General features: G+C 44.0%; 1 protein-coding gene across 1 annotated transcript in view; it reads left to right on the plus strand.

The window, feature by feature from the left end:
- The window catches only part of LOC144828457 (1-phosphatidylinositol 4,5-bisphosphate phosphodiesterase gamma-1-like), a 617664-nt gene that overhangs the window by 487165 nt on the left and 105862 nt on the right, over positions 1-24637 (plus strand). The window contains exons 21-24 of the mRNA XM_078686634.1: positions 2178-2255; positions 15379-15482; positions 16293-16389; positions 19224-19290. Coding sequence (XP_078542760.1) covers positions 2178-2255; positions 15379-15482; positions 16293-16389; positions 19224-19290 — 346 coding nt within the window. The remainder of the gene's footprint in view (positions 1-2177; positions 2256-15378; positions 15483-16292; positions 16390-19223; positions 19291-24637) is intronic.

The following is a 24637-nucleotide window of genomic DNA, read 5'->3' on the forward strand; positions in this document are numbered from 1 at the left end:
GCTTTTGCAGTCTACATGTTGTGTGACGTTTTGCATTGGCTCCTGAGAAGTCTAATTCTAGTAAACATCTGCCACTCCAGGAATTTGAGTCATCGTGTTTTGCGTCACCGTTCTTTCCCTTTGGGAACCTAGTGCCTCATGATGATGGTGTTCAAATGAGCACCTTACCGCCATTGCAGCAGGAATGAGACCACTCGACAAAGAGCCAGCGGTCCCAACCGCCATATTACGATAAGACCACCGTAATGGCATTCGATAACTGCTTTTTTCTACTGCTGCTTCTGCTGTGGCCCGGAAAAGGGCAGCATCCTGTGCCAGGCACGATATGGCCCAGGGGGGATGGGAACCCTGCTTGGGGCCTCCAAAGTCCCTCTCTGGCTTCCTTTCCATGGCAGTGGGACTGTCATGAAAAGGCAGTCGGAAAGGGACAGCCTAATCCCTACAGCCAACGGTGCCTGTGTAGGCACCACCCTCATTGTAGAGATAGGTGTCCGACTGCCACCTTGACAGGCTTCTTGAGCCTGTTGGAGGCGGCGGTCTTTCCCAACCCGACATCATCGCTCCAACTGCCGTTATTGTAAACCGGCAGTCAGACCGATGCCCTGGATGTCGGGCAGACCACCACCGATTGCCTGTCGGTGGCTGTCAGCCAGACATCTGAATTAGTGCCCTAGTGTGAAAAGTAGCTTTGCATGCCTTTGGCAGACATTGATGGGCTTAAGGTTTAGCAGACTATATTTTCTAATCTTGTTGACAACCTGCTGCTACTTGGTATTTTAACAATGGTATTTTAGTTTGGTGGAAATTGTTTTTCACGTTTTTGAAACCAAGTAATCGCATATTATATGATTTTATGGATGAGTTGAGTTGTAAAACCTGAAATGTGAAAAAAGGTTCTAAAGAAGGCAGCTAGTGTGAAATTATAGTTTAGAATTCATTACATACGACTTACAGTGGTGCAACAAAGTGAGGTAGTAATGTTTTCGGGTTGAAAGATCAGTTAGAGACACCATTTACATTTACTGCCAACAGAATGGGTCAGTGATTGAAACCCCTGCTGCTGCATTACATAGCATCGCAGGTCACAGGTTTGAATCATGGCAAGGCTGACAGAGCTTCTATTCTTCAGAGGTCTGTACATTTATTTGCAGTACCCAGAAACAGCAGAAGTGCAGTATGAAGTTCTACTCTTCATTTTGTGAAAGAAATGTTTGTCAAGTCCTATAACGGAGTACCAAAATGGGCATTGTTGCTATAATAATGTCATAATGTATGCTGTGCAAGTGTCAAGTAACAACAACAACAGTTGTTCATAAAGGATACAGTAGAGGTTCAAGTGAGTTAAGGGAGGATTTTGAAGTTAGAAATTGTTGGCAAGATCACTGCTGGGTAAGGTGATTGCTACCGAGAAAGAAGACAGTGTTCTTAAACATCTTTGCTGAGAACAGAAGGACTCCGTTGGTCAGAAGGGGAGAAGTTCTCCATTAGTTTCAGAGAGGCTATTTCCTTAGAGCTGAAAGAGCTGTATGACATTGATATCAATGAGCCATCTGAGTCTGCTTTGATTCCTCTTTAATCACACTCAAGCCTAGAGATTTGCATGAACTTTAGTGCGAGTTTGGGAAACAGAAGGCGCAGTTTATTGTTCCCAGTAGAGGCTAAAAATGCCCTAGGTAGGATGCTAAACTTCTAAAGTTCTAGAATACATTTATTTTAGTCTTTGTTTGTTCTGAGTGCACCTTTACAACTTCTGTAGTGGAGGCAGCAAGCAATTGGTCGACTGGGCATTTGGAATTAAACCAGCATCTATTTGTTATAGGGAAAATAATGTAGATAACTTTCTTGAAGCTGAAATCTGTGGATCAGTCCTTTTTACCATTGTTTTCTGTGCGTCCAATTCCTTTGTCGTCAATCTGGATAGAGGGTAACTGTGCATCTTTCAGCCAATTCTATCTAGTTAAAAGGTACTCACAAGAGTCTAACGTTTTCAAATTCGCAAACATTAATTGCTGTATTGGTCTGGGCGGACATGAAGGGGAATGGAAATCAGTGGTGGGTTACTTGATGATGTCATATGTCTACCAGAAAATGTACTGAAGACTTTTGCCTGTAAAGTGTTGTATGAACAGGCAGTACACTAATGGATTTCTAAGGTCATGTGTTATTTTAACCCATAGGAACTGGACTACGGAGCACTGTATGAGGTGCGGACGCCACATTTCTATGTTGAGGCCAACAAGATGCCGACAGCCAGGGTAAGTTAGCACTTCTCAATGAAATCTGTGCTCTCTTATTTATTTTCTGTGGTTTTTTTGTGTTAAATATTTCCACATGTTGCCAACTGCATTGAAGACAAGAAGACCATGTGGAGAAGACCATAGTGGAGAAGCGTGGCTCAGTGGTTAGAGGCGGCAGACCTGGAAGCTGAGATCGGCCGTGGACCAGGGTTCAATTCCCCGCCTCGCCGGGTCTCGGGCTCAAAATTCCACGGACTCGACAATTCTCGCTCCGGTGCCTACTCGACTCACGGGGGTCACACTCTGCGACTCTGGGCAATAGCTTGCTTAATCTCCACTACGGCCCCTCGCTGCGGGATGCCTGGCTTTCACCTTGTGGATACCCTGCCAGGGTATCTCACAGGGGAATACCAGGATGGGTTCCCTAAGCAAGCGCCTTGATACCTTCGGGTGATACGTGCGCTATATAAGTCGCAATACATTTACATGTTGGAAATCAAGTAAGTATTTTTCCATGACAATATACAGTCAGTGGTCGCGATTCACAATGGCATTTCTGAGTTTGTGAAGTAGTACAAACGTACTACTCCCCATACTCATAAATGCATCTGTGATTCGGCCGGAAATGGCTGCCTATCTGTAAAAGTGCTAAAAAGACACAGCCCTCTCTTTTTGTATTACTTGAACATCAATAAATATGACTATTCCTGTAATATTCCCAGTTTTGATGTTTTAGCATTGATTTATAAAGGCTTTTAATAGTATTTAACGTCGTTCCATAGGAGCACTACTCCCGTATTCTTAAATGCCTTTCTGAATGAGCCCCAATGTTCCTCGGTGAGCTGTGAAAATCGTGATTGTGGCTCCTACCCTCTTCGTGTGTATGCCCTTTTTTAAAATAGAGTGTTTACCTCTCCATGTCCAAGCAGGTCAATGCTGTCTCCTCCTCCTGCTACAACACCCTCCGCATGCTCCGCTGGATCTACAAGTGGATCCCGACCGAAACAAGAAGAACGGTGACACAGGTCCTTGTCAGCAGCAGACTGGACTATGGCAACGCTCTCTACGCAGGAATCCCAGTCAAACACCTACAACGACTACAACGCATCCAAAACGCCTCGGTCCAACTGATCGTCTACGTCCCCCGCCGCAGCCACATCACCCCCCACCTGAGAGACCTACATTGGCTCCCCGTCGACAAAAGAATCACCTTCAAGCTCCTCACCCACGCACACAAAGCACTCCATAATGCCGGACCAGCCTACCTGAACAGCTTCCACACCCCCACCCGCCACCTCCGCTCCGCCAGACTCGCTCTCGCCGCTGTCCCCCGCATCCAACGTATGACATACGGCGGCAGATCCTTCTCCTACCTCGCTGCCAAGACCTCGAGCACCCTCCCTACCCACATACGGCAGACCCAAGACCTACTCGCCTTTAGAAGACTCCTCAAGACCTGGCTCTTCGAACAGTAGTAGCACCCCCCCGTCCCCTCAGCGCCTTGAGATCCTCACGGGTAAGTAGCACGCTTTACAAGTACTCTGATTGATTGATTTACCCCGAAAAAAAGGCAAGTTGTATGATGGTCACAAACAATAGCCTACAGTAAATTCTGAATATACATTTACTATAATTATCCATATCACTGGTTGACTCTTTGGGTGCCTCTTTGCACCAGTCTTCTAGAAGGCCCATGAGGATCTGGAATAGGTATGTTTATCTTTATGTTTGGGAGATTTATAGAGCGCAATAGCTAGTCATAGAATACCCGATGCTATAGTGGACACAAATACTTGAAATTGCAGAATTTAGCACACAGAACTGAAAAGCCAAGTTTTAGGCAATCTTTTAACAAACAAAATATCATCCGCAGCCCACAACTGCTGTGGAAAGGCGTTGCAATCTTTGGCTGCAAGATATTGATATTTTAGATAGCTATTTGGGGCCGAGTGGTAAAAGGCTTCATGTGTCATAATAAGTCCTTTAAACCTCACCCACTCTTTGAAGGGTAGCCAGTGAAGCGCTCTCAAGTATGGTTGGATGTGAGTCCTTCCAGGCATCTTTAAGAGACGATGCGCCGTCGCATTCTGCACCAGCTGCAATCTCAACACGAGATAGGCCAGTAGACAGATCTAAGTACAGGAAATTGGCGTACTCCAGCCTTGAAGTAATCAATGCCTGGATTACTGTTCTGTGCTGGGGGGTAGGAAGAAGACAGAGGAGCTTGTTTATGCTCTTCAAAAATCCAAAACAAACCCTGAGAACACTCGCTACTTTGGAGGCAAAGGCGTCAGAACTGTCAAACTTCACTCCTAGGTTATGTTCCACCGTGGCAGGGGCTGGTGGGGGCAGAGCCCATTGGGCCAGATGTTAATGTCCCAACAAGTGTGTGTACACTCCCTTATACTATATAATTCCATGTGCTGCCACCCGGTGACAAATGGATGGCCCCCTCTTCCTGAACCCCCTTTAAGTGATGTCTACCACAGATGCCTTTTCTGAAATGCCCTTAAGCAGATCACCTGCATTGTTGATTCTGGAGTTGATCACTTCAACTTCATCTACATCAAATCAGTGATGGTCGACTGAAGAGTTTTTGCATATTTTGGGGAAGATATGGTTAGATTATTTCTGGACTTGATGTCTCCAAATGTTAAATAAATGTCACATTGCAAGTACTAGAGCTTGATGCATTCTCCCAAAGCTAGTGATCTTGGATTGGGAAATGTTGCTGAGCATTTACCAGCCAACTAGTTGTCAGAGTTTTGGCAGCTTGAATTAAGAGGGGGGAAAGTGATTTCCAGTTATATTGAAAGGGTCTATAAAATCTAATTTCCACTACATTGATTACTTCTCCCTCTTTAATGTCAGACTTTCTTGATCGAGAATCAAGAATGAAGCACTCTTCCATTATCAAGGCAAAAAATTATTGTTCGAAGGCCAGTTCGGAAACAACCTTCTCTCTGACTGGAGAATTAGGAGTACGTTGGGTTCTCCCAGTCATGACACCACACCCATAAATCATGTTTCTTCAGAACATTAGGGGTTTCTACTCAAGGGGCCCGATTCACAGAACTAACTTAAGACAAAATCCAAAAATTACTACTTTTGGTATTCAAAAAGGCATTTAGTAGTAGTAAAGTTAGGATTTTGTCTTACGTCTGTCTTAAGTCTGTCTTAAGTCTGTCCTAAGTTTTTCTTATGTCGGTCTTAAATCTGTCCTAAGTCTGTCCTAAAAATCCTCACTTTACTACTACTAAATGCCTTCTGTGAATACCAAAAGTAGTAGGACAGACTTAAGACAAACGTAGTACAGACTTAAGACACACTTAAGACACACTTAAGACAGACTTAAGACAAACTTAAGACAAACTTAAGACAAACTTAAGACAAACTTAGGACAGACTTAAGACCGATTTAAGACAAAATCCTAACTTTAGTACTACTAAATGCCTTCTGTGAATACCAAAAGTAGTAAGTTTATGATTTTGTCTTAAGTCAGATCTGGGAATCGGCCTCAAGACTTATAAGATAATTATCCACAGCATACGTTCTAAATGTCATGATGAAAGATTGGTCTGTGGATGTTGGCATGATGTACAGTTCTCCTAGCTGAGTGTCATCCAGTATTTACAGCACTTCTCTCTTTTCTGATCAGAGAATATTTTGTTTGGCATTACCCTCTTCTATCTGTTCTACTTTAGGGATAATTAGGGTTAATTCCTCATTGCTTTTCAAGGTCTTGGGGTGTTTTGGATGATGAGTCCTTATTTTGAGCTTTTTTGATTGGTGAGAGCAGTGTGACAAAAGTAAACACATTGCCTTAACACCCAGGCCACCCACTCACTCCTCTTCCCTCTGCCCCTATTCCTGTCAGAACGCCATGAAGACAACACTTTATTTAACTCACCCAAGGCAGACGAGGCTCATTGAGTGGGTTTATCCTGAGCACTCTGCGATACATAGCACACGCTAGTTCCTTACATTCCGTTGTCTAGTACTTCATGAGGGGAGCCACTCAGTCTCACACTTCTCTAATGTCCTTTCCAGTAACAAGGAGTGTTTCTCAATACCCAGCAACTTTCAAGTATGATATATCCAGGCCTGCAACTCCTGAATTTTCTTCCTTTCCCACAATAATGTGACCTCTTATCTTGCTGCGTAAAGCGGCCTTTATAAACGATTGGCTCTGGTGGATTTTAGAGGATGTATGCTAGGAACAAAAAAATAGAAGTCTGGAAGCTTGCATTATTAGTCATGTGTTCCAACATGCCTTCACTGTTTATGAATTGTCTTTGCTGTGGTGAAAAGAAGAGGCATTAAAAAAATACATAATTTGCTGTCAAAAAAACATTTGATGCCAAAGCATATATTAACATCAAAAAAAATTCTCATCATTCAACGTTGAGAAGTTTGCCAATGAAGCATTTGACACAGACACCAAGGAAGTTTGACATTGATGCCTATTTTGTCAACATCATCATCTCCATCAAAGCCAATTCTTCCTTCTGTCACAATTATTTCAGCTGATGATTAACGTCAAACTCCTCTGCAATCAAATAAACAACCCAGTTAACAAGATTTTTCTTAGTACTCAGTGATGCCAAGAAATACGTCTTTATCAATGCCACCCAAAGAAGAGTATTATCTCCTTTGTACACTTTGGCACTTGTTCCAACAGCTGTTACTTTCACTATTTCACCAGTGGAAATTCTGTCTCATTGGGCTTGAGACATTGATGTTCATCCAAGTTTTAATTCTGAAGATATAATTGTGTAGTACGGAATTGTCTCTGTTTGAGTAGGTTGTTTGTTGCCTGTATATTGTTGTATGGTGACACACAAGTCTTTCAGAACTAGAGCGAGGGGCTCCATGTATATGTTGAAAAAGGCAGGGGCAAGGATGGAGCCTTGTGCTACACTATATACCAGAGCAACTCTCTTATTTTTACCAATATGTGTCGGTGGGTTGTAAGTAATGTGCTTGAGTAGTGGTAGATGCACACCAATGTGATAAACCGAAATTAACTGGGTAGCCTATTTTTGCTTGCGACCAAGGTATCACTGTCTGATCAACCACGTAGAAGTCAAATGGAATTAAGAAGCGTTATCCGTTTGGGTAACGTCCCCTGATTGCACAGCCAGGCTCTGGAGGGGAGATAATCCAATAGTATTCAATAATAATAAACAGCGATGATCATTAGGATGGTGTTTATTAAACACTGTATCTTGGAATTAAATTCAAATTCTTTCAACAAAGTGGTCATCGAAATCAAATGGTAGTTCAAACCCAATGCATTTCGGGCAAACCCTTCGTCAGGGAAAATTATGTCTAAAAAATTAAATGGAAAACTGTAGATGTAAAACATGCTCATACACGTCTTAAATGATGGTGATGAGAAAAAAAATAATGGAGGTGTGGTGACTATAAAATGTTAGTTGTATAAACAACAGCGTGAGTTAAGTTTTGCCAAGGAAACCAAGTGAAGAACTATAGAGGACTGTAAAGTATCTGAGGAGATGTGATCAAACAAGACATATTTGGCATAATCCAGGTAAAAACAGAAAGCTGGTAAATGTGCCCACCATATAAAAAAACAAAGGCGAACCAAAAACGAACAACGGCGTGGATTAACAAATGTGTTTTTCAAGCTATAATCAGGATACAAGATTACCATAGTAGGCAATTTGCCATGAAATCCCTTTCCCTGATCTAGTATCAGGAAATAACTGCCATGCTCGATTGTAATGAAGGCAGCTAAGAAATGTAGTAATATCAGTAAACATGCCTTACATTTGTTGAATATACAATGCACATTTTACATAGTTAAATATATACATACATACATGTATATATTAACTGAAAAAACAAAGATTAAAGTGACATTAAAATATTAAGTTCTTAGCATATGGTAAAACCCCCTAGGAATTCAATAGTTAGGTATTGAATTGAGATAATGTTTAAAAACCAACAAACCACTGAAGTGTGCCAGCTATTGTTTAGTGAACTAAATATAACTTTCACCTTGTGATGCACTGCTTATAATCTACCATGCTGCGTCTATCATGACTTGTTAAATGACATCATTGATGACCTCTCAAATGACATTATCCACTGTACTGCACTTCAGATTACTCCATATATCCCTACATCATTTTAAAAATGATTAGCCTAGCAGCACAATGGTCCAAGTGGAGGGTCAGTGGGAGGATCTAGTATTGATCTAGGATGGCACTCTTTGCTCTGCAGTGCTAGAATGCCAGCAACCTAATGCAGGATTGACCCTTCCTAGACCCAGTTCCGCAAATGACACCACCACAGATGCTTCGCTCAAGGGGAACACACCTTCGAGAACAAGGAGTGTGGACCCCTGACTTAAGAGATATGCACATCAACCACCTGGAATTGTTAGCAATCTAGATGGCCCTCCAGGCAATCCTTCCTCTCAATCAACACAGGGCAATTCTAGTCCGGATAAACAGCACAATTGTCATGTTTTACTTACAGAAGCAGGAAGGCGCACACTCCCTGCAGTTGTCTGCCCTAGCTGATAGCGTTTGGAGGTGGGTGATACATCTCAGAGGCCATCTCCTCATACAGTACATACCCGGGAACTACCTTGCAGACCTGCTCAGCAGGATGCTTCAACAAACCCATGAGTGCGAACTCCACGCCCAAGTCCTACTTCCGTACTTCGAATGTTGAATGTTCCCTCACAGACTTCTTCACCACCACCGAAAACACGAAATGCCCAAACTTTGCCTCTAGACTGCCACACCCACAGTCCATTGGCAATGCACTATGGATGAACTGGTCAGGGATATTTATCCACACTTTTACCCCTCTCTCACTTCCTCCAGTCATGGTTCGGAAGCTTTGTCAAACATCTTTCACTCTCATCTTAGTAGCCCCGACCTGGGCCAGAAAACCCTGGTTCACCACCCTTCTCAACCTCTCTCTAGTGCCTAATGAGAAGCTGCCTAACTGGCCGGATCTTCTCTCCCAAAATCAAGGTATCCCAACCCCAAAAAGCTCAATCTTTTGATTTGACTCCCGATATTCTAGAATTTGGGTACCTCTGTCTACCTGCCGAATGCATGACCATTCTTAAAGGGGTACGCAGGCCTACAACAGAGCCTGCTATGGGACCAAGTAGAAACGGCTCCTAGACTACTGTCTCCCTACACACATTGATCCTCTGAACTCAAAGCAACCGTCAAAGACATTGTTTGTTACCTGCTTCACTTGCAGAAGTCAGGACTTGCTTTTACTTGTATTAAACTTCACTTAGCTGCTGTTGCTGCCTATCTCCAAAACAGAGAACACACTTCGCTTTCCAGTGTGCGTTATCAAAGCCTTTATTGAAGTGCTCAAAGAATATTTCACCCATGGGGCCTCCCGCTTCTGTGTGGAAACTCAACATTGTTCTCACTAGACTAATGGGCCCTCCTTTTGAACCACTTCACTCTTGTCCCAGACAGTTTTTTCTTGGAAGGTGGCTTTCCTGTTAGCCATCACTTCTCTCAGGGGTGTTAGTGAGATACAGACTCTTACTCTAGAAGAGTCTTTTTATTCAAGTCCACCATGATAGGGTAGTCCTCAGGACACCCCCCGCCTATTCCCTGTCTAAGGTGGTCTCTACCTTCCACCTCAATCAAACCACAGACCTTCTATTCTTCCCACATCCAGAATCAGTAGCAGAAGGAGCTCTTTGCACATTAGATGTCAAAAGAGTGTTTATGGATTACATTGACCGGACAAAGCCCTTCTGTAAGACACAACAGCTCTTTGTCTTTTTCTCTAAACTACACAAAGGGCAGACTCTCTCTAAGGCTGGTATAGCACGCAGGCTGGTCAAATGCATACAAACCTGTTATTCTAAAGCGGAGCTTTCCAAACTGTGTGTCCCGACACAGTACTGTGTCACCTGTAAAGGGTGGGTGTGTCGCGGGATGACACCAGTTTTAAGGGCACTTAGCGCATAACTGCTGATAATTAGGAGCGATTCCTTTGAAAGAGAGTCTCGGAGTCAGCCACAGCAGCCCGGACTCCGAGACAATCTGCTCTATGGGGGCCGGGAGATTCACAACAAAGCACCATTAACAAGTAAATGGTCTTTTTTTTTTTAAACATACTTTTAATGTATAATTTATTGTGAAGGTTAAAAAAGCCGTATGCGCAATAAAGCTCTATGAACAGGACTAACCAGATGCACAAAAATACAGCCCCAGAGGTAAAGCAAAATAATGTGACAAGAATGAGCTTTTGTTCTCCATCAGTGTAGGCAGATGTTCAGAGCAAAAGCAGTATTCAGGTACTCAAACGAAACAGAATCTTAAAAGCAAAGCCCATGCCGTAGTAGTAAAACGCCAAGCACCATTAAACGAGGAACTATTCATGATGCATTATTAAAATAATGATGATAATACTGTACAATAACTATAACAAATGCGTCTGTCTCTTTAAAGTAGCGAGTTATGCAAATTACTGTTAGGATTCACCATCTTTGTCTTTTAAAAGAACTTCAGGTGTATTTGCCCATCACACCTCCCAGGGACATTTTCAAATGAGAGTCGCCTTCTCTTGAGTTTCGGAGGAAGCTGTGAATAACGAATGCCTTCTAATACTCTGCTCTCTCTATTCTCGACAGTGGATTGGACATTTTCCTTTCCATCTGGACTTCACCTGTTTGTGCACTAGTGCTCTGAATTGCAGCAGTGTTTTGTAGCATCGCTGGCTTCTGCTTTATTGGTGAATACATGTGTTGGAGCATCTTTCCTTTGCTGCGAGTTGCTCGGCCCATATACAGCATGTTTGTGAATTCATCAGGTAGGCTCCCAAAGCCTTGCTGTGATTGAAGTTCATAAAACATGTACCAAGAAACTGTCTTTCTCGGATGGGGATCCCATAGATCGACCTCTTCTCGGGCCTTTCCGGGTCGTCTGCTGCAAGCTGAACCTGAAAGAGAAGTGTTTTTTCATTGTTCCTGAGGCTCGAATGGGCCTACCCCGAAAATCCGATGGCTCGTAGCTGAGATGACCCATCTCTTGATCCGTTGACCATTTCCAGTCTTGTAACTCGTTTTTCTGGTGCATTAAAATGTATGAAGGGATGGATTTCCTGCCACTGCTGGAGCAACTGAAAGGATGTCCAGTCGATTCACAAAGGTTGCTGTTTCTTCCCAAAGGAAATTCGCTTAGCATCAGATGGTCCAGGCTAGGAAATTGGGGTTTAGGCAAACGTTTTGTGCCCATTGTGTTTAAAGACTGAAGAACGTTACCATCAACCTCATTGTCTTGCATATGATAAGGACTGGTCTGTTTATAGTAAAATGGTTCGGACGTAAATGGTCTTTTAAAGACCTGCGAAGTACTCGGGTGCGGCTGTGTGTGTGCCCGGGAAGCTGGGGTGAGGTGACAGACAGAGGGTGACAGACAGAGGGTGACAGGCAGAGGGAGGGAGACAGAGGGAGAGGGAAACAGAGAGAGGGAACAGAGGGAGGGAGACAGAGAGAGAGGGAGACAGACAGGGAGACAGAGGGAGGGAGAGAGAGGGAGGGAGACAGTGAGGGAGGGAGACAGAGACAGATAGAGATAGAGACAGAGACAGGGACAGGGGCAAATAGAGGCAGGGACAGGGGCAGACAGACAGAGACGGAGAGGGAGACAGAGGAGGAAGACAAAGACAGGGACAGACAGACAGACAGGGACAGAGACAGGGACAGACAGAGGCAGAGAATGAGACAGGCAGAGAGGGAGACAGAGAGAGGGAGACGGAGGGAGACAGAGGGAGAGAGAGGGAGACAGAGAGAGAGGGAGACAGAGGGAGGGAGGCAGAGGGAGACAGTCAGGGGGAGACAGAGGGAAGGAGAGGGAGACAGAGGGAAGGCGAGGGAGACAGAGGGAGGGCGACAGACAGAGGGAGGGCGACAGACAGAGGGAGGGTGACAGACAGAGGGAGGGCGATGGACAGGGAGGGAGACAGACAGAGGGAGGGAGAGAGACAGAGGGAGGGAGGGAGACTGACAGAGGGAGGGAGGGAGACAGACAGAGGGAGAGAGAAAGACAGAGGAAGGAGGGAAACAGAGGGAGGAAGACAGAGGGATGGAGACAGAGGGAGATAGAGAGACAGAGGGAGGGAGACAGACAGAGGGAGACAGTTAGAGAGGGAGACAGACAGAGTGAGTTAGAACCCCTCGAACCCCCTTAGGTGGTTCGGGCTCCCTACGCTACGCTCGCTCGCTACACTGCCTTACTGTGTCACAAAATGATGCATCTCCAAAAAGTGTGTCCCCAACATGAAAAGTTTGGAAAGCTGTGTTCTAAAGCCACAAAAACCTTTGCCTGTCCCTTCCAGGCCCCACTCAACCTGCCAAAAAAGGAGCTTTTGTGACTTTCTTGGGTAATATTTCTACAGCTGACATCTTCAATGCATCTATATGGTGTACCCCCCAAGACATTTGAAACATTACTGTGTGGACTTTTTAACTTGTCAATAAGCTAACATTGGTTGGGCTGTCCTTCGCACATTTTTCCAATCTTCTGCAACCTCCTCAGGCTAGCCACCACTTCTGTGGGGATTGATTTTTAGTCTTTGAGCAGCATGTGTAAACTGCAGCTACACATGCCACAAACGGAAAATGTTACTTACCCTGTAAAGCATCTGTTTGTGGCATGTAGTGCTGTAGATTCACATGAGCCCATGCTCCTACCTGGGTGCCTTTAGATGTTGCAGATGTTTTCAACTTTCATCCTTAATCTTTCCTTCGGCCATATTTACTGTATCTCTGCACTCCATCTACATATTCACCCTTTGTGCAGAAAAAACTATGTAACAATGAAGCTGATGCCCATGTGCATTACCAGCAATAGGTGGAATCACTATACCTCGTGACTCAAAAATAATTCTTGAAAGAAAAACAACTTGCACATATCCGAGCTTACCCCTCGATGGCAGGAGTTTGCACAACATGTGAATCTACAGCACTACATGGCATGAGCAGATGCTTACAGGGTAAATAACATTTTCCATATATATTCACCGAAAAAATACAAAGTTTCATGTGACATTATAGTAAGGTGTTGGAATGAGACACAAGATATTTTTTAAAAAACACTGAAATACTCAAGCTACAGTTTGGTGAACAATCTATAACTTGTGCCCCTCCTATCATGTGCTGTTGATGACATTTCTATAAGAATATTCTCTGACAATCTCTGCATTAGCTCCCCCAGTGCTGTCACATCAGCATTGTAGCACTGTAGAACAATGGGTTTGAAATGCTATTTCCCATTGTATCACACACTTTACTGTCAATTGTATGTTATGTTAAGGAGCGTTTATGTAGCGCGACATACGTTTTAAAAAAGGTTTGCAAGTTGTTAACCAGTTTATAAGCGCAGCTGTGGTTTCAGCAGATCCTGCAATGTATGACTATTGTCATGACATGGCTGTGCAAATGTTTATGGTTAAACACTTAAAAACCAAGGAGGCTTTGCTGACATTGGCCCTCATCCGAATGACAAAAAGCAAAGGATAAAGTTGGAGGCAGATATTCCGAAGGCTGTTGGCTTCGAGAAGCCAACCGTCTGTAAAAGGAAAAACGGAAACAGAAGCCTTGGTCACAGTCTGCTCAAAACAGCAACATGAGGCCACTATTCAGAAACAACTCAGGAGAGCAGTAAACAAAAAAAAGGGTATACGGGGTAATGGGGAGACATCACTGTGAGACACACTTCAGCGCATAGAGTGCATTGGTGTATGTCTGGTGGTGAAGTGTCTGCAAACCATCCATCAGCTAATGTATTCTCAGTTCCAGTTTCTAGATTGAACATTGAGGCCCCTCCAGCAGTGCTTGGAGAATCAGTGGAATTAATTTGAAGGAGACTGGAAGGACTGGAAGGACTCACTGATGATTTCTCCAGCTGCTATTCAATCGCTGGAGTTGTGATGCAGTCGTGGTGTTCTGTTTCTAGCCACCTAGTTTCTCGGACTAGTTGATGATTAAAGGAATGGGGTCCATTTAGAATTCAAAGTACCACATCAACTTATTTAAGCTGAGGGCTGCCTATTTAGCCCCTCAAGACCGTTCTTCTACCTGCCCATTCGTCCATCCAAGCCATGAACACACAGGAAGACACAATATCGAGAATTCTGGATCAAAGCATTAGCAATCTTGGGATGGCTTATCCCAAGCAGCCTCTCCATGAAAGCAGTGCATTCTTTAGACTGTCTCACCAAAGAGTTCTTAGAAATTAATGAAGTATTCCTAAAAACAAAGAGGCATATTAGCAAGGGCCATATCGCCACTTTAGCGGCACTTTTTGCTGCCAAAGCGGCGATATTTTTACCGTCCTATTAGCAAGCTGTCGCTATCAGCAGTTAGCGACAGCTTTTAGGCGATAGCAACAGGTTTGGGGCCTGCTTTGCATGTCAGCGATATTTATCGCTAATGACATGCAAAGTGGGCGTACCCAAACTGTTAGCGACTGAAAACAGTCGCTAACACAGCTATCGCCTATTAGCAAGGCAGGCATAGCGATAAAAAAAATCGTGCTATAATCTAACACCTACTAAAAACATGACTTACCTGTTTATCCAATGGGAGGTGGATTTTCAGGTTAAGTCTCCATTGGCGTTAATGCGTGAATATGGCTGGATTTCCAGCGATATTCACTCATTTCGCCAGTATCGCTGGATATTTTAGCATAATGGAGAAAAACGTTGCTAATAGCATGTTTTCTCCGCTAACATATCCAGCGATAGGCAGCGATAAAGAAAAATGCGCTAAGCGCATTTAGAGATAAATATCGCTATTTCTTGCTAATATGCCCCTAGGTTTGCATGGAAAATCCATTTTTGAATTCTCAGAATGGCCTTGATTTGTCTTCCATGAAGTCAAATTGTTTGTACATTATTTATCCTATTTGAGCACACCCATACCCCGGTTTACCGCTAGGTCTGTTTGTAACCCGAAATTGATGCTTTGTAAGTCTGTTTCAGTTAGTTGTTCGGTCATCCTCCCAGCATGTCTGTTTTTTATGATCCTTGTTCTCCATAACTCTGCTGAGTATCTTGTATTTTTTACCACAGCATATTTTAGAGCTTATACATTTGTGATATCTACCCTTTGTCCTATCAGTGCACAGTGAAGGCCCTCTATGATTATAAAGCACAGCGGGAAGATGAACTCTCCTTCTGTAAGCAGGCGATCATCCACAGTGTGGACAAGCAGGATGGAGGCTGGTGAGATTATTGCGATTCCCCCCTTCCTTTTGGCAGAGATCATGGCAGTGTGGTGAGTGAGAGTGGCGAGTAGAGGAACGGTGTGAAGTGTACTAACTTTGGTGCAGTGTGTAAAGGTTCTGTAAATGTCTCACTATTTTTAGTGCCCTTGTTCTTAATAATCCCAAATGCAGCCATGAGAAATTACAAGTGCCTAAATTCAATTCAAGCATTCCTTCAATTATTTTGATTTTTTTGTTTTTCTAAGAGGGTATGGTCAGACATTGGTCAATGCGCGCTGCACCACTGAACTCCAGCTGCACCGTTCTGATGAGGCCCAAACAGGCCGAAACCTGTTTGGGGATGCGTGTGTTATGGCACCTGACCACGCAGTTGTGGCTAAAGTCGACCAAGACTGATTTGCATATGGCTGGTCTCTGTTCAGTCATAAAATGGGCAATAAACAATGGACAGCAAATACGGCCCTAAGTAATTACTCCATGCTGAATTTAGTTCAAGCATTCGACCCATCTTTTTTTCTTTTTCTAAGTGAGATGCCCTAGGTATTACGTGTATGCCCAGATGTAGGTCCAGTGCTCACTGTGCCTCTGGACTTATAAGCATCTCGTTAATGAGGTTCAAATAGGCCAGAACCAGCCTGGGGTTGCTTGTGCTTCAATCTAGTAGGGACCTGGCCTTGCTGTTTAAGCAGGACTATCCTTACTGGATCAGGACCAAGAGAGACCGGTCATCTCCTGGCATTGCATGCAGTATTTCACACCCCTAATCCTCCTGAGTCAGTCCATTTGTCTTGTTACTTTATTTCTCTAGGTGGCGTGGAGATTATGGTGGCAAAAAGCAACTCTGGTTTCCTGCAAATTACGTAGAAGAGATTACCAGCACCCTCGTGCAGGATCAGGATGAAGCAGTGAGTACAAACCCTGATTTTGTTTGTGGATATTTTGGCTTCTCCTGACGTAACAGGTTTTTGGAAATGTGGGCCACAAAATAGATTTTTTATCTGCTTGTGCGATACTTCAAAAGTCAACTACACAGCTCGTGTGAAATGCATAATCACATGTGGGCACAAAATCTCTACACTAAGGTTACCGTAGACTCATTATAGCAATGAAAAAAATGTGTCTCATTTGCTCCAATTTCATTAAATAATGTCCCTGTGTCATTTGTGCCCCCTTGCTCGGACAGTCTGCAAAAGGTAGTTGGGTAAACGAACCACCAATTCCTGAAAAAAAATTGATATTGCTGGTCACAAAATTGGCCAAGATATCTAAGCAATATTCTTCCGTTAATACAATACATCAAATGATACAAAGTTCAAAAGTAAAGTACTTATGCTAATTTAGCCTGTAAAAATGTACTCAGTGATATAATATCACGCTGGCCCAGTCGGATATATAAATCATACTCTTACGTAGGTGGTAGACATACACAGAATCAAAATACTTAAAGTTCTCATGCTCATACACGATTAGGAAATAAGATATATTCCAACATCTACCTTACATTTCCTACTTCCTTTTGGCTTTAACTAAATTTTAAAAGAAATTTCCCAACTCTTGCACAAATCCTCAAAGCTATGAATTAGTGTCCTGTGAACTGTATGGATCCTCTCCTTCAAGAAAATGTTTCTTACCTATTTTTTCCTTTCCCAAAGATGCATGGGGATGGTATAATGGGTATGAGTTAAGTCTTGCTTGGGGTAGCCAAATGCACTTTTCTCCTTCCCTCTCCAGCTTGCCTAAAGTCTTTTTAGATCTCACCAAGGCAGTGCATGCGCTGTCTCTCGAGACATGCTCTATTTATTTAGTGGGCTTTCACCACACCCATCCATTTTCATTCTGTTTCCTGTTTTGGCCATGCCCTGTTACATGGATCACTTCACTATCTGCCATATATGTCAATTTTGGTGCACTACTTTTTCTTTTGCTGGACGTGTTTGGCTCTCCGAGAGCGCTCAGCAGAGGGCTGCAAATCATGTCCTTATCTTGTTTTCCTCTGTCTTTGGCTTTACAAGCGCTTTTTCAGCCAGAGGCTTTGTTGTTTTTCATCCTATAACATTTTTGGTTTCATTAGTTTAGATGTCTAAACCTTAAATAATATACTTACTAAATGGAAGTGTAGTTTAACCCCTTCACTGCTAGGCCTCCCCAACCCCCGTGCTAAGCCTTTTTTTGGCTTTTTAGGATAGTTCACGCTTAGGCCCTTATAACTTTTTTTCCACATACGGTATCCACTTCAAATATGCGTCCTTTTTTTCCAACATGCTGAGGATTCTAAAGGTACCCAGGGTTTGTGGATTCTCCTGCAGGGGACCCAGAAATTAGACAAAATAATGCTAACTTTTGTTTGTTTTTGAAAACATGGGGAAAAAGTGCTGCAGAAGAAAGCGTCTGTTTTTTTCCCTGCAAATGGTATCAACAAAGGGTTTTTGGTGCTGAAATCACCATCTTCTTCGCATTCAGGGACAGGCAGACTTCTGACAGAAAACCAATATTTTCTACACCGTTTTGGCATTTTACTGGGACATAGCCTATTTTTAGGACTCGCTTGAGCCTGCGCGCATGCGGTGCTCTGCGAAGCATTAAGTAAGGGCTTTTGAGCTCTGAACACACGCTCGTGCGTGTGCTTTTTTTCTTAACCCGCAATTGGCCTGTGCATGTGTCGTTTGCAAAAACACAGCACGTAATTGGTGAAAGGTGGGTGATTGTCCCGCCTTGTTTGTTTGATGGCCTAGGGTCCTCGGGCGCGAGCTTCAATCTTATCTGTCTCCAATTATCTCGTTGGCGGAGTTTGTTTCAACTTGAGACTGGAGAGATGTATGCAAGCAATGCCTCCCCTCCCCCCAATTTTAACAAGTTGATTGCATCTGATAATATCATAATCAGGAGGGATTAGGATGTCGAGAACTGGAGAGGAGGAATCATTGAGCCAAGTTTGAGTAAGGAGCAGGAGGTCTAACTTTTGCAAATGATGAGTTTTGAAATATCTGCTGCGTGTTTCACAGCAGATGTGCAGTTAAGAAGCAATTATTTGATGTGTAAGTCGGTAGTGACTGCTTCACTGTGAGACGTGGTGATCTGAAGTAGGTTATCCCTATTCACAGATCTTAGGTTCTGTCAAGTCTGGTGTATCTGTGCACAGACCCACCCAGCGCCACCAGGCAATAGTAACTGGATATTTTCAGGCAATAAATTACAGTCTGGCCCCTTAAAAGGTTTGCTATTAGGAATCTGCAGTAAGCTACATATCCATCAGAAAGATCACTAGCAAAGGCGAGTACCTTTGGGTTCAAGTGGTAGAGTTTGATATTTTTTCTGCCTCTTTATTAACAGCAAGAAAAGATCTTGGGCTTTAGCAAAACAAAAGTAGTATTTACCCTCATGTCTCCTTTTAACACCTCTATCCCAGTTCTTCCCTTTTGCACACCATAGCAAGCGCTTGTCAGAGTGGGATTCTGTTATTCATTACAGAGTCTTTAACCTTGGTTGCATTTTCTGTTCTCTAGTGATCTCTAGGAAAACGAGAAAAAAAAAAAAATGTGTGATGTTGATAAATGCAGTCCTGCCAACCCTTATGGATCACATGGAGACAACCAGCCAGCTGCATGAGTACACTAAACAAGAATAACAATAATCCTACTACAGCACCTCAATCAGCCCTACTGCTTACAGTTCTTTTTGCTCTAATATACTGAAAAGGTTCTGTAAACTATCTCCCTTCCGTCTGCTTCTTTTCCACTAGTCTGCTGAGAACAGCCCGCTGGGGAACTTTCTGAAAGGATTTATCGATGTGCCTTCTTGCCACGTAGGTAAGTTTCCTTGTTTCCTCTTGCTTACAAATTTATTGTTTTGAAGGTGTTATATAGTGGTTATTTTCGTATTTTCTAATTTTGTTTTCCATGTTATTTACAACAGAGCCAGCCTAGCCTGTTGAGAAATCAGATTTCCTGAGAGGTTGGTGTACTGAAGCCTGTAGTGCTTGGGTTCAAATTATATTAATGTCAGACCTTCCTGACATTTGACTGATTCTTACTTGGTCTCTTTTAGACATAGCAAACACAAGGAGATGATAGACGGAGCGCTGAAACTTTTAAGACTCTAACCCCCAGTCACTGTTAGATCTGGGTTGAATCCATCATCGTTCTTTAGCTCACTTTGCCACCCAAGTTCAGACCCAACCATATCCAAATCAGTCTTGACCCTGTTCCTCATGGGAACAATCCAACCTGAACTGCCAAGCCACATCTTCCCTGAACCGGAAACAAGCATCCTGGGACCAATTTCAGGGTAACACCCCTCATTAGCCAGGCTAGCTTGATTCTAGTGGCACAGTGAGCAAAGACCCCTGTCTGGGTATACCCTAACAACTTAGTGCGAACAAAGCAAATACAAGGAGATGATGGATTGGGCGCTGAAAATTTCAGACACTCACCCCCAGTCACTATTAGATATGGTCGAATGTATCATTGTTCTTTAGCTCACTTTGCCACCCAAGTTCAGACCCAGCCGTATGCAAATCAGTCTTGACCCTTTTCCTCATGGGAACAGTCCAGCCTGAACTGCCAAGCCTGGTCTTCCCTGGACCTGAAACAAGCATCCTGGGACCAGTGTCGGGGTAACACTAGTAGATGCACATGCTTTGCATACACGTGCCAGCTAGTGATGGGCTTATATGTTTGCAGGTTCGAAGAAGTCTTTTGAGTTGTAAGGTATAGTGACTGCTCCCTTAGCTGGCAATGCACATGGGCATCAACTTCTTGTTAGTTGTTTTTTTCCACTATCAAGACGTCTACCGTAGGCACTCCATGTTCAATACTTGTTGGGCTTTCTTTTGGGCCCATTCGACAACTTTTCGACTCTGGGAGCACCCTAAGAAACTCCACTCTATGATGATTCGTTTTTCTTCAAAGTTGCATTCAGCAGACTCCTTCCTTCTTCTACGCCTTACTGTTGTGGCCTCGGGCCCTCTTTGGGACTTTGTAGTCCTTGCCTTGACGCATAAGATCATTATCAAGCTGTTGCCCAAGCAGAGACCTTGCCACAGAAAAGGAAACGCCCTTTTGAGTGAAAAATTGATTTGGAGTGTCCTTTACCTACTGAGCACAAAGGGGCACCAGCTTTCTCCCTTTTCCACCTCAACCTCTACCTTCTCCTCCTCCCTCTCAACCTTTTCCACCACCATAACCTCCTCCACACATTTCCCATTTCTCATGTTCCGCAGAGGGTCCATTTCATTCACCTTACGGGGAGGGCAGCCCACTTCACCCGACAGACCTCTACAATGCACCTTACGACTCTGTGCCTACTGACGACCCGTGGGATGACTACAATATTGTTCCCTCAGGTGACACAGACACAGATCTGTACCCATTAGGCAATCCTCCCTGGAGAACACTACATACTACAACAAAGTCATTTAGAGGGCAGCCACTTATCATAAGATGGATATGCATGCCCTCCAGGAAGATGACTTCCTGTTAGAGATGCTATTCAAAACCAAGTGCATGGTACAGTTCCTCCTCTTCCCCACATACACCAACATGGGCCCTGTGACCGCAAGGGTAGTTACTCCCCGGGTAGACGAGTAATACAAGCCGTCTTCCAATGACCCGCCCTACATATGTCAGAAAGTATCCCCGATTCCCTGGTGCTCCACACCCCTCCTTCTTATCAGAGACAGCAACAAGCCTCCAACCATCATTCTCCAGGGTGATACTCCATAGGGGCATACAAGAATAACAATAACATAACGTGTATCTGTACAGCACACGTTCACCCATAGGTATCTTGTCACTAAATAAAAGATGTTTATTGTTACCCAACTCAATTGTACTGATTTTATCAACCTCAGATGGATGAAAGGCTGAATGGACCCACCAGGATTTTACCCTGTGACCATGAGGTGGAACACAGGCGCCTGCAAGGGATGCATTAGTCTACTGAGCCACCAGACCGATAACAGAGGTTTGAGAAAGGGAGGCTCTGGTAAAGGGGTCCCTACCTTAAAGCAGTGACTCCCCTTTGCTCCCCGATCACACAGCATCTGTCAGGGTACGCTTTTAGGATTTCCTCCCCTGCCGGAGAAGAAATCTTATCAGACAAGTGAATGTTGAGCATAGTTCATCACGGCTATTGCCTAGAGATTCTCACATCACCTCCCAACATTCCACCCCGCCACCCATAGCACCTTCTCACCATCCAACATCTGTGCCTGTTAGAGCAAGAGTTCCAAGCGCGCCTTCAAAATAGCACCATTGTGTCAGTGCCACCCACCAATAGGGCTCAAGGGTTTACTCACTTTATTTTCTTATCCCCAAAAAGGACGTCTCTCTCAGATATGTTCTCTCTGAACATTTCCACTTGGTGACATTTCAGGATGTTGTACCTTTGCTCCAGGAAGATAACTACATGGCAGCCTTAGACCTTAAGGACACCTACTTAAATATCCCAATTCATCGTCCCCATCAACGCTTGTGGTAAGTGGTGGCTTTATCAGTTCAAAGTACTCCCCTCCATCATCACCACTGCCCCCATTGGCCTTCACCAAGTGTCTGCCAGTGGTGACCACCCACGTAAAGATAAGGGACATCCATGTTTTCCCCTATCTTAACAATTGGCTTATTAAGAGTGCAGACAGTCAACACTGCCTACAGCACAGAGGCAACTATTTCCCTTCTCCACAGTCTTGGGTTTGACATAAGTGTAGCCAATTCTCAGCTCCAATCCCTCCAGAACAAACCTTTATTTTGGAACAGTCCTAACTTCCGTAATCTGCAAGGCCTACTCAATCCCTCAAAGGATCTCAGCCTTTAGCCAGCTTGTACCTGGTATTATCCACTACGTCACCTCACCTTAAGAATTGTTTGCACCTGTTGGGCAAGATGGCTTTGTACATTGCTATTGAACCTCATGCTCAGCTACACACGGTTCTGTTGCATCAGTGTCTGTCAGCACAATGATCACAAGCGGAGGGTCAAATGGAAGATATAATGTTGGTAATGACCACCACTCTTTCCAGTGGTGAAACAGCAACAACCTGTTGCGGGGTGGGTCTTTCCAAACCCTGTTCCGCAAGTCACCATTAGTACAGACACCTCCCAAGCCAGGTGAGGAGTTCACCCAAACAACAACACAGTACAGGGTGTGTGGACTCCATATCAGCAGAGTCATCACATCAATTACCTAGAGCTTCTGGAGATCAGCACAGCTTTTATAGCCCTTATTCGAGGCAAAGTAGGCCTGGTTAGGACAGACAAATTGGCCAGCATGTATTTCCTTCAGAAGCAGGATGGCTCTTACTAGCTCCCTCTTTCCCTGCTAGTTCAGACAAACAGGCAATGGACCATTCATCACTACATTCAACTAATGGCGAAGTATACCTTCCTTTGAGTGGACAATGAACTGGCAGACCTGTTGAGCAGGACTAGTGGGAACTCCACCCACAGGTCTTACAACCAGTACTTCCATTGCTGGGGCACTCCTGAAGTAGACCTCTTCTCCACCCTAAGAATGCAAAATGCTTAAACTTCCCCTCCAGGTATCCACACCTTCGGTCCTTGAACAGTGCAAAATGGATTAACTGGTGAGGGATATTTGCCTACGTTTTTCAGCCTCTCCCGCTTCTTCTACTAGTGGTGAGGAAGATGCACCAAACATCGCAGACCTTCATCCTGGTGGCCTCCACCTGGTGAGTCAACCCTGTATTCAAACCTACGAGAGATGCCCATCACTCCCTACATGAGGCTTCCCCACATGCAGGACCTTTTCACCAAGAACCAAGGCCAGATCGGGCACTCGGATTTCAAGCTGCTCAATCTAGCAATCTGCCACCTGAGGTCTTTGAATCTGGTTATTGGGGCCTTTCCCAGGAATGCATGGACATCCTGTGTGAGTCCCGTAGACCTACACAAGGGTTGTTATGCTACAAAGTGGAAACGATTTGTCCGCTACTGCATCACCAAGATAGACCTGCTTCCCTGTAATTAAGGGGTCATGGAAGATCTTTTGAGAATAATTCCTCCTGGGGTTCCAGCAGAGCCAGTGTGGAACTTTAACATTTTACTTACCAGACTCATGGGTCCATCATTTGAACCGTTACATTCTTGCCATTAAAGTACCTTTCCTCAAAGATAGCCTTCCTCGCATTAGTGAGTTACAGATCCTCACAGTTCATGAACCCTTGATACTGGCTCATAAGGACAAGGTAGTGCTCAGAACAAACCCTAAGTTTATTCTTATTATGGTTTTCCTTAATCAGACCATAGAGCTCCCATTCTTCTTTTTCCACCAACCTGATTCAGTAGCAGAGTGAGGGCTGCATACCCTAGATGTAAAGCATGCTCTCATATGCTACATTGACAGAACAAAACGTTTCTGCAAGGCAGACCAACTGTTTAGACTGACCAACCTTTAGAAAGCCTCACAAGGGGAAACCCATATCCGAAGCAGAGAATGCAAGATGGATAGTTCAGTGCATCCAGACTTGCTATTTACAAAGCCAAGAGAGCCCCCCCTGTTACACATACGGGTCACTCTAGTTGAAAGAAGGTTGCATCTGTGGCTTTCTTGGGAAACATTGTCCTAGCTGACATAAGTAAGGCGGCTACCTGGTCAACCCCACACACATTTACTATTGTGTTGATGTCCTAGCCAGACGACAAGCTATGGTTGGCCGAGCAGTCTTAAGGACCTTATTTCAGATATCTGCATCATTCACTCGCTAACCACCCCGTATGGGAGGAAACTTCTTTACAGTCTATGCAGATCATGTGTTTACTCCAGTATTGGAACTTTCATAGATTCCCATAGCTTGTATCATTCCCCGTCGTCGTAATGGGAGTCTCGGTAACAACATATCATAGCAGTAGGTACAAAAGAGAAAGAAAAAGGCCTAGGCCTCATTCCCTTTTGTAGCATATCCACCTCTTTTTGCAAAAGAGACCAAAGCAAAGCAACAGCCAATCATATTAGCCTCACCCCATAGAACCCGCCTGAGAGAACCTCAGAGCCTCAGATTCCTTACTGCATGTTGTGCTAAGGGAGTCTCCTTTGAGCTCTGCTCACTTCAACTCTATTTGAAGATTTTTCCAGCATTTGTCCTTCAGAATTGTTAGGAGGTTCATCTAGAAATGTCTGACAAGGAGAAGAAAGCCCTTT

Source organism: Lissotriton helveticus, chromosome 4_1 (assembly GCF_964261635.1).
Source record: "Lissotriton helveticus chromosome 4_1, aLisHel1.1, whole genome shotgun sequence".
NCBI classification, from domain to species: domain Eukaryota; kingdom Metazoa; phylum Chordata; class Amphibia; order Caudata; family Salamandridae; genus Lissotriton; species Lissotriton helveticus.